This window comes from Empidonax traillii, unplaced genomic scaffold, assembly GCF_003031625.1.
Source record: "Empidonax traillii isolate 1590-97213 ecotype Southwest subspecies unplaced genomic scaffold, ASM303162v1 scaffold1374:size120139, whole genome shotgun sequence".
NCBI classification, from domain to species: Eukaryota; Metazoa; Chordata; class Aves; order Passeriformes; family Tyrannidae; genus Empidonax; species Empidonax traillii.
The window spans coordinates 78,099-87,748 of NW_020956567.1; the positions used below are offsets into that span (position 1 = coordinate 78,099).

A 9,650-nucleotide genomic window follows, 5' to 3' on the forward strand; every position below is an offset into this window, starting at 1 on the left:
CTGTAATCTGTCCTCACAGAGGATAACTTGGCTTCTCTTATCTGCAGCGTGGGCAGAGCAGGATTCGGGCTGGGAGGTTTCTGTAACAAAGCAGATACGAAGCTTTTGATACAGCCAGGGGCAAGGGGAGAATGGTTCAGGTCACTGCGCACGTCATGCAGCCCTTCTCTCTAAGATTCAGTCTGCTGGTTCCGGCCTTTGTCTGCCAAAATGCTGGGAATGATTCCTCTCCCCTGCGGAGCAAAACTCCCACGAGGCAGGAGGGATTCTCACCTTCAGGAAGCGACCTCTCCTCAACCCGAGGCTACAAGTGGAGCCAGTTTACTCTGTTTTTGAGGGCTGGAAAGCTCAGAGTCAACTGACTTTGAGATGAAACCACAGCCCCAGGGGTTACATGAGGCTGCCCCACGCGTGGGGGTCTCCTCAGGATACTGGGATGTGTAGGTGCCTCTCCCTGCCTGCCCAGCCCAAGGGATAAGGCACAGAACCCCAACTTTCACCAGAGAAACCAGAGCACAGTAGTCCCTTAAGGGTGTCACCACCTCGTTTAAATTCCCAAGTAGCAGGCACTCGGTTGGTGACTTTCACCGATGGATTAGGTTTCCTTGGATCCCTGGATTCCAGGATGCTCCTTCCACAACAAGACCTTGCACCTGGCAGTCAGGGACAGGCGATTTAGGAGCTTGCTCTCAGCCAAAGACAAACCCCCCAGTGTCTCTCTGTGTCACTCTGGGGTTTGTGCAGCACTGGCAATGAGCTTTGTGAGTGTTTTCCCGGGAGGTTGAAGCTGTTGATCTGTTTCTAATTCTTCCTGCTTCGGAGAATCCACAGGGATCCTACTTCTGTCTGTGTTTCCTCCTCCTCACCCACCTTCCAGCCCCCAGAATTAATTCAGTGCCTTCACCCCCCCTTGGAACATCACACGGATCTGTAGCCAGTTTAGTCTGACAAACCATCGGGATGAAACCACTCAAATGCAAACAGTGAGAGGACAAATCAGAGCAACATCAGCCTTGGGAGTAACAGTCCAGAGGGGTCTCATGTGAAACAGGCTCCCAGGAGGCCCTGCTGGGATGCCAAGAAAATTAATTACCAGGGTAACATGTGGAAGGTCTAAGGGAAGGGGTTTTGCTGATTCACGAGGGATTCCCAAGAGTGAAGAAGCTGTGGGAGAGAAGTTTTAGCTCCTTCTTTTTCAGATGGGAGAAAAGGGATGAGCAGCTGCTGCCTCTCTGCATTTTCTCGAAGCTCAGGGCGCAGCGTTTCTTTCAGGCATCACACCCAGCCCTGGCTCCCCGTTAACATTCCCTCCCCCTGCCCAAACCAGCTGCTTGCTGCTGTTCTGCTGAGCATGTTTATGGTGTGTTTTGCCCCAAGTGGGGAGCAGGGGCAGCGGGAGCTCTGAAAGGCTGGGTTAATGTGAGCAATAACAGCAATTGGCAGTGAAAGGCCTGTTTTATCTTATTAACTGTGCAGCAACCTGGGTGGAGATAATTGCCCTTTTCCAGCTGTGCTTAACCCATTGCTGCTTTGTCCTTGTGGTAAGGAAGGATTTCGCAGAAGGTTTTATTTCGATGCTTCAGGTTAATTCCCTGCCGTGCTTAAACCCACCAGCCAAAACAAAACAGAACTTAAAAAAAATCCACCTTGATTTTGGGACAATTTTTTTCAACGCCCTGAGGCAGCCGATTGGATGTGTGTGCTGGAGGCTTTGCTGGGTCTCAGAACAGCAATTGCTTTAATTGCTCTCCTAAACTGCTCTCAGTTGCCAGAAGTTTCTGGTGGATCTCACCCGGAGCTTCACTGCTCTGCTGCAGGTGAAGATTTTTAGTCCTCCTGATGGGCAGGGAAGGATGGGGCAGTGCCCCCCTGGATCTCTGTTCAGACCCACTGGTTGGGGTGGGAAAACGAAGTGTTGGCATTTGCAGCTGAGTCAGTGTTAAAAAAATGCAATAATAAAGCAGTGACATTCAAAAAAGGTTATTTTAAGGTAGTTTGATTGCTGGAGAAGAAAGCAACAAGTTCCTAACTGTGCAAAGGAGACCACAATGTGTTCTGCTCCCTTTTTCAGTCTGGACTGCAGAAAGCTGGGATAAGGATTTCCAGTGCTCCTGGGCAATTTATGATTTTCCTGAAGTTTTCCAAAGAAAACCATCCCAGCCTGAGCTCTGAGCCCTGGGCTCTCCTCAGAGGAATAAGCAGAAGTTTTGCCTTGTGTATATTAAAAAAAAAACCTTCTTCTTGCAGGTCATCGTGGGAAGTATATTTGAAGTTATTTGGGCTGCAGTGAAACCAGGAACCTCATTTGGCATCAGCGTATTGAGGGCACTTAGGCTGCTGAGGATTTTCAAAGTAACAAAGTAAGTCCAACTCCCTTTTCACTCTCACAGCAGGCTTTTAGCACCACCTGAAATCTGGATAACCAGCCCCACAATAAGGAGGAGTGTACTTTTTGTTTATATATTTATGTATTGTTATATATTTATATTTATAAACAATAAAATAAATCAATTACCAGAAGCTGGAGGGAAAAAAAAACAACAAAGCAAAGCCCCAAACCCCTGGTTTTGCTGGCACAAAAGCCCTGTCTGTCCTGATGGGAGCAGGAGGGTCCTGATGGGAGCAGGAGCAGAAGGAAACTGCAGATGCAGAACTGCCCCTTTCCTTGGCTGGGCAATGGGGGTTCCTGGCAGCTGGAAATCTGGGGAGTTCCTGAGCCTGTCTTTGCATCCACAAAGATTTTTAACAGCCCTTTTTTTCCCCAGCCTCCTGTACAGGCTTTTCTGCCCTTGGGCAGAAGGTTCCACAGTGTAATGAATGGGCTGCAGGAAAATACACTTTTTTTTCCTTTGTTCCTAAACTGGTTTAAAACAAAAATCTCATTCTGTTACCCCTTAGCTTTTGTGGTAAAAGAAACAAATATCTTCTTGACTTTTTAAGTCCCATCAGCTGCTTGCTGTCCTCATCTGCTGCTCCTGAAGTATTTGGGCACTGGAAAACCATCTACCCTGGGTATTGCTGGCTGCTAAATCCTGGTGCCTGAGCCCCTGTGCTGACACAAATACACAGAGTTTTGCTGCTGCCTGTGCTGTGTCTGCTCTGGGCACGTCTGGGAGGCTGAGTTTTCCCTGGAGTTGTGCTGCCACAGCTTTTCCCGTTGTTTTCGTGCTCCTGCCTCACATTAATGTGCTCTGGCATCAGCAAACAGCTCCTGTGCCATTTAGAAACCCATCTAGAGCCATTTCTGCAGGGTTTTGAGACTGTGCTGTGCAAATTGATGACATATTTAGGTGTTCCTGTTGTTGTTTTCCACCATTGCCTCCTCAGCTCTCCCTTCTTTCCATCACCCTCTTAATACTCCTTGGCTCGAAGTAGCAGAAGGAGGAATAAGAACTCCTGCCAAAAATACCCCTCATACACGACTGCCCTAAATAAATAAGGCCCAGGTGATGGCATTTGAACAGAACAATAATTGGAAGTCACCAGGTACTCTGGAAGCTGTTCAAAGGTCCAGCTTTTGTTGGCACTGGGGGGGGGGGGTGTTGCTGATTTATATCTGCAGATCCCAGATTTGTGTGTGATAGGGTGTCATCTGTTGTATTCTGGGAAAAAGGGGGTGGAAACAGGAAGTTCTGTGATTGTCTGGTAAAAGAGGTGGGTACCTGCACCAAAAATGTCACTGCAGTTTACCTTTGCACTAATCTCATGTATGGAAAGCTCCTGGTTCTGTGGGAAATTCAGAGCAATTTACCAACAGCAGATAATTTTATCCCAAGCTGAGATTTACTGTGTCTGATTGTGTGTTGTGCTTTTTCAACATTTTTGGCCATTTTTGGAAGTTAAAACTCACCAAAAAAATAAGATTTTGGCTGTTCCTTGTAGCCAGCAGGATGAAGGGATGAATCCCAAGAACTCTTTAGGTTGAAAAAGACTTTTAAGACCTTCAAGAGCCTCAAATTCAACTGTTCCCTCAGCACTGCCAAGGCCACCACTTACCCCTGTCCCCAAGGGCCACATCCAAATGGCTTTTAAGTCCCTGCAGGGATGGGGGACTCTACCACTGCCCTGGGCAGCTGTGCCAGGGCTGGACAAGCCTCTCAGAGAAAAACTTTTCCCTGATAACCCTCCCAGCACAGTTGGAGCCTGTTTCCTCTTTGTCCTGTTGCTCATTTCTTGGGAGAAGAGATTTAACTTAACAAACCAAGCCCAGGGCTCCCCCTTGCTCAGGACATTGTCACCCCCCTGCTCCTGATGTTCCCTCGACGTGATCATGTGGAGTTTTCACCTGCGCTCACTGCGTGACCAGCAGCCACATCCCTGCAGCTCCCACGGGATGATCCTGCTGTTTGATCCTCTCATGACTCACAAGAGACACCAAAAACGCTGTTACCAGGCACAGATTCTGCTCACACTCTCTCATTACAGTCTTTGCTGTGAGAACACCCTGACCCTCAGTAGTTTTCTGTCTCCTTTTTCCATCTCTTCTGCAGGAATTTGTCTCTGAAACTCCCTGCCCTGGTTTATTTGCCCTCTGTGTTCAGCAGAAGCCAACTGCAGTCCCAGAATCACAGAATATTCTCATTTGGAAGGGACCCCCAAGGATCTCTTAAGTCAATGGCCCAAAAAAGGCTTTGAACCTGACCTTGGTCCTTGGTGTTCTTAGGACCAGGTTTTAACCAACGGGGCTAAACTCAGTCCTCCTGCTTTGAATAATCAGTGGGATGAGAGCTTTTGATTCCCAAATCAGTGTGACCATGGACAGCAAGAGTTAAAAAGTGGAATTCCAGCCAGCCTGAAAGGTGCCAGCAGGATCCACCAGGAGGGGATACAGACTGAGAGGGGCTAAAATTCAACCAGGAGCATGAGGGCAAAACAGCTTCATGTGCTTGTCTTTGCCATGGCTGGGCTGAACAGGGACTGGCATCTGCAGAAATGCAGCTCCTTATGGAAGTCAGTTTTCTTGGAATGGGAGTGTAAGATCCTGCTTCTCCTGGGATGGATGTGGCTGTTCCCCAGCACAGAGGAACGTGAGGTGGTTCATGTTCCTCCCAGCTACACCTGAGGGAAGGAAGAGGGGAAAACAAAGACAAAGGAAAGGGGATGGTGACTCAAGCTCTGAGCTTCTCTCCCCATCAGCAGATCTGACAAATCCATGGGCTGCCTTCTGCTGGGGACCCGCAGCCACACTGTAGGAATGAGCTCACGGTGTGGATCCAGCCCCAAACTGCAGCAGGAGGATGCTCAGGGCAGGGATTCAGCTCTGCAGGGCAGCTCCCAGCACCAGGCAGTGGAAATGAGAGAAGCCAATGGAGAAAAACGAGGGGAAAATTCCCACCCACACCCCCACGGCCTCAGACTCCCAACTTGGAGCAGAGGACACGTGAAATGGCTCTAAATCCCTCCTTTCCCTCTGCCTGTTCCAACCCCGTTGTTCCACAGGAACCTGGATCCAAAAGGAGCTTGTCAAAGAGCTTCATAGTTCTTTCTTTCTGCATTTCCTGACTCATTAGTTTTCCCAATATAAACCTCCCTGCCTGTTCTCAGCAGGGCAATGAAGCCAGGACAGAGCTGTTTCCGAGCACACCATCCCTCCACGTTCCCGCCTGGGGATGTGCCAGGGGCTGTGTCGGGGCACAGGGGAGACAAAAAACAAACCATCTGCAGTGTTGTGGCTTGGATGTGTCAGTCAGGATTCAGGCTGAGCCATTCCCTCTTGTCACCTTGGAATTATCACCCTGGATTTGTTCTCCTCCTCCTCCAAGGCTCTGTCCTGAACACCTGAGGGCATCGTCGGGCACTGATGTGTTTGTGTGTGAAACTCCCACAGGAATGTTTAAACATGTGGGAATTTAAATCCACTGGTTGATCCTGGCATTGGATGGGTTGGAAGGACACACCACAAAGATGTCCTGGTGGGAATGAGCTGTTTATTCCTGATGTGTGTGTTATGGAGAGCTGGATTCACTGTTCCCACCTTCAGTGTCACCTTCATGATACTGATACCCTTTTGACACCCCTGCTGATTCGGGGCATTTTAGTTCTCATCTGGCTGCTGTGCTGGGTGAGAAGATGCCAAAAGGTCAAAATCTATCCCAGGAAAGGGGTTTCTGAGGAACTGATCCAAACATTCACCACACAGACTGCTCTGTGTGGGTGCACACACCCCCAGTGATCATCTCTGCCCTCGGGATGCTCCAGCAGATGTTGCCACTCTGTGAGCTGTGTTTTCCAACAGTAGAAGGGAGTTTAAAGATGCTGATATTCCCTGTCATTCTCCTCCTTTTTTATAATAAGAAAATCATAGAATCAGGTTGGAAAAGACCTTCAAAAGCATCAAGTCCAGCTGTTGACCAGCACTGCCAAGGCCACCACTCTGCCCAAGTGCCACATCCACAGAGCTTTTAAATCCCTCCAGGGATGGGGACTCCACCATCACCCTGGGCAGCTGTGCCAGTGCCTGACCACCCTTTTGGTGAAGAAATGCTTCCTAACATCCAACCTAAACCTCCTCTGGGCCACTTGAGGCCATTTCCTCTTGTTCTGTCACTTGGGAGATAATTCATATTAATTTCTCACCAAAGGCTCTTCCCCCACTCACGTTCTCTCTTGGCTGCTCTGATCTCCAACACAGGTACTGGAATTCCCTGAGGAATCTGGTGGTCTCCTTGCTGAACTCCATGAAGTCCATCATCAGTTTGCTTTTCCTGCTGTTCCTGTTCATCGTGGTGTTTGCTTTGCTGGGGATGCAGCTCTTTGGAGGACAGTAAGTCGAGTTATTCATCCTGGGGCTGCAGGGCTGGAAGGGTCACATCCCGCTGCCCTCTCAGACTTCCTGGGCTGCTGAGAAATTTATAGGCAAATAATTCCTTTTCCAGTGTTTTCCCTGGAGCTGAACTCTTTCCTAAGAAAGAACAACCCTAATCCAAAACCCCCTTTGTCATCCCACAGTCCCCACATACACGCAGAATGAAACAGGCCTGGGGAAAGCATCACTTTTTATTAAGGGAAAGGCAAATTCTTTCCCTGATATCCAGGGTGACAATGTATTTATTCACTTGGAATATTTTTTCTGCTGGAAAACATGGTTCTGTTGGATCTGATTATCCTCATTAGAAATGCCACTTGTGGTGAATTCTGCAGCACGAAATATCACAGTATTATCATTTCAATTCCAGCATCAATTCTGAAATGAAATAACACGGGTTTATTTGGTCTTCTTTTTTTTTTTTTTTTTTTTCTCTCAGTCAATTGCTATTTTATCTTTAAAATATTAAAAAGAAATTATCTACTAAGAGGGTAATTTCAGTTTGGGCTTTTGCAGCGGAGGATGAGAACTCCTTGGAACGGTTTGTTCGGCAAAAATCGTTTGAGATTTGGATTGTTCATTTTAATTGCAAATGAAATTCGAAGCATCACAATTTTCTCTGGGAATGAGATTGAGTTCCTGCTGAATGGTTCTGTTGAGCATCCTCTGAGAGACACCGTGTTCCCCGCTGTGCTGGCCTGGGGTGTTGTCTGCAGGTGGAACCAATGCTGCCCCCTGACTTGGTTTATGGGGTGTTCCAGGGGATTGGGAGATATCTGGGAGCTGCTTGGCCCTCACTGCTCTCCTTTTTATTCTTTCCTTCCCTCCAGGTTCAACTTCCAAGATGAAACTCCCACCACCAATTTCGACACCTTCCCCGCTGCCATCCTCACAGTATTCCAGGTAAAGCCACACCTTGGCCTGGGGGAGAGTTAGAAGAGAAATTCCTGGGCATCTCTTCTTGCTTATGGAAGGCAAAAATGTCCTCAAAAATCTGTGGAATTTGGAGAAAAAGTCCTTCCTTTTCACGTGTTTTGCTTCGCTGATCAATTAACCCATCATTAAAAAAAAATTCAAATTAAAAATCAATGCTACGGAATGAAGGAAAACCAGAACAAAAGATTTATTTTTTTTTGCCAGGAAGGAAAAAAAAAAAAATCGATAAACCAGATATTTCTGTGCTGTTCTTAAAGTCTGGGGGTGCCCAGGCTGTTGTCTCCCAGCTGTGGCTCGTGGAATGTCCTGTCCGTGATCCTGGAGCGAGCCAGTGGCTTGACCTGCTTCACTTGTGCCATAATTGAGTGAGCAGAGAGAGAGGCCTGAGGGAGCTCCAGGCAGCAGGGAAATAAGGCAGCATTTTGCTCAGTAATAACTGCAGAGAAGTTAATGCTGGGTGAGAATTGCCTGCCACCAGAGAGAGGCACCGGCCTGGGGCGGGTTCGGGAGATGGGAGGAGGAACTCACAGCTCTGGGGGATGTTTGGGTTTAAAAGGCTAATTTTGCAGCTGTTTTCTTCGTCTCTTTTTTTTAAAAACAATTAGTTCAGGTGTTTCAGTAAAAGCTGGGGGCTGCTGCTCCGTGGGCAGGTGACCCTCTCAGGTCTGTGGAACTCACCCAGCATTTATAACCTTGTCCCACACGAATTCTTGGCGTGGGCTCAGGCTGAGGCTTCACCCCAATCCCAACTTTGACACAGCTCAGCAAGGCTTAATTTATGTATTTTGTATTTCAGTGCCATGGCCCAAAAAGGGCAAAAAACTAGAGGGATTGATGAAAATTTTTTTGGATTAATGCAGCAAAATAAAAATAAAAATAATAATAATAATAATTTCATTTTATATCATTTGATTATTATACTAATTCTATACCACACACAATGTATTATATTAATAACGATTATATAATATGTCATATATACAACCTACATTATTAATGACCATTGCATTAACTATATATTATTATATGATAACAAAACAATAGCAATAGTTTCATTTTGATATTATTTGATTAGTATAATGATAATCATATTAGGTTACATAGAATTATATTGCTATATTAATAGTTATTACAAAATATATGATTATATACTATATATTATAAAAATATTTATTATATCAATTAGATATTATATTATAACAATAACATTATTAATTATATAATACATACAATAAATACAATAATATTATTTTAATAATAATTTAATTTTTATCACTTGTTTGTATTATAATAATTATATACCACACACAATGTATTATATTAATAATGATTGTATAATATATAATATACACAACATACATTATTAATAACCATTGCATTATATATTATTATGTAATGATGAAACAATAGAAAGAACTTCCTTTTGATATTATTCGATTATTATAATGATAATTACATTAGGTTACATATTTATATATTTAGGGCAAGAGTCGGTGTCTGCACTGTGTGTCCTTGTGTCTAGACTCCCTCTCAGCCCCTTGCTGTCATCAGCACCAACCCTGCAGCAAGAAATTCCCTCTCCCAGCAGCTGAGGACCAGCCTGGAATGTGCAGTCATTCCAAACCTGCACGTGGGACCGGATCACAGCAACACACGTCGTGCTCTGGCCTTTGCATTTCCCTTTTTTCGATCTCCTAAACACAAAGACAACTTCCTATTTAGGAGTTTGAGCTTCACCTCCCAGTGGGCTTGTTTGAATGTGCGAAAAGCAGCTATTTTTTGACTGTGCCAGGCAAGGGAAAGGCTGCTCTGCCCAAAATGTTGCTGTGTCTCAGTCAGTGCTGAGCAGGGATGGCAGGAATGTTACACTCAATGATGAGCAAGTGAGACTGGTGCAAAATTAGCATCA

General features: G+C 45.9%; 1 protein-coding gene across 1 annotated transcript in view; it reads left to right on the forward strand.

Moving 5' to 3' along the window:
- LOC114069845 (voltage-dependent N-type calcium channel subunit alpha-1B-like) overlaps positions 1-9,650 on the forward strand; it is a gene marked incomplete at its 5' end in the record, with an annotated part of 92,886 nt that overhangs the window by 60,451 nt on the left and 22,785 nt on the right. Inside the window, 3 exons of the mRNA XM_027906922.1 lie at positions 2,248-2,360; positions 6,632-6,763; positions 7,636-7,708. Of these exons, the coding sequence (XP_027762723.1) occupies positions 2,248-2,360; positions 6,632-6,763; positions 7,636-7,708 (318 nt within the window). The remainder of the gene's footprint in view (positions 1-2,247; positions 2,361-6,631; positions 6,764-7,635; positions 7,709-9,650) is intronic.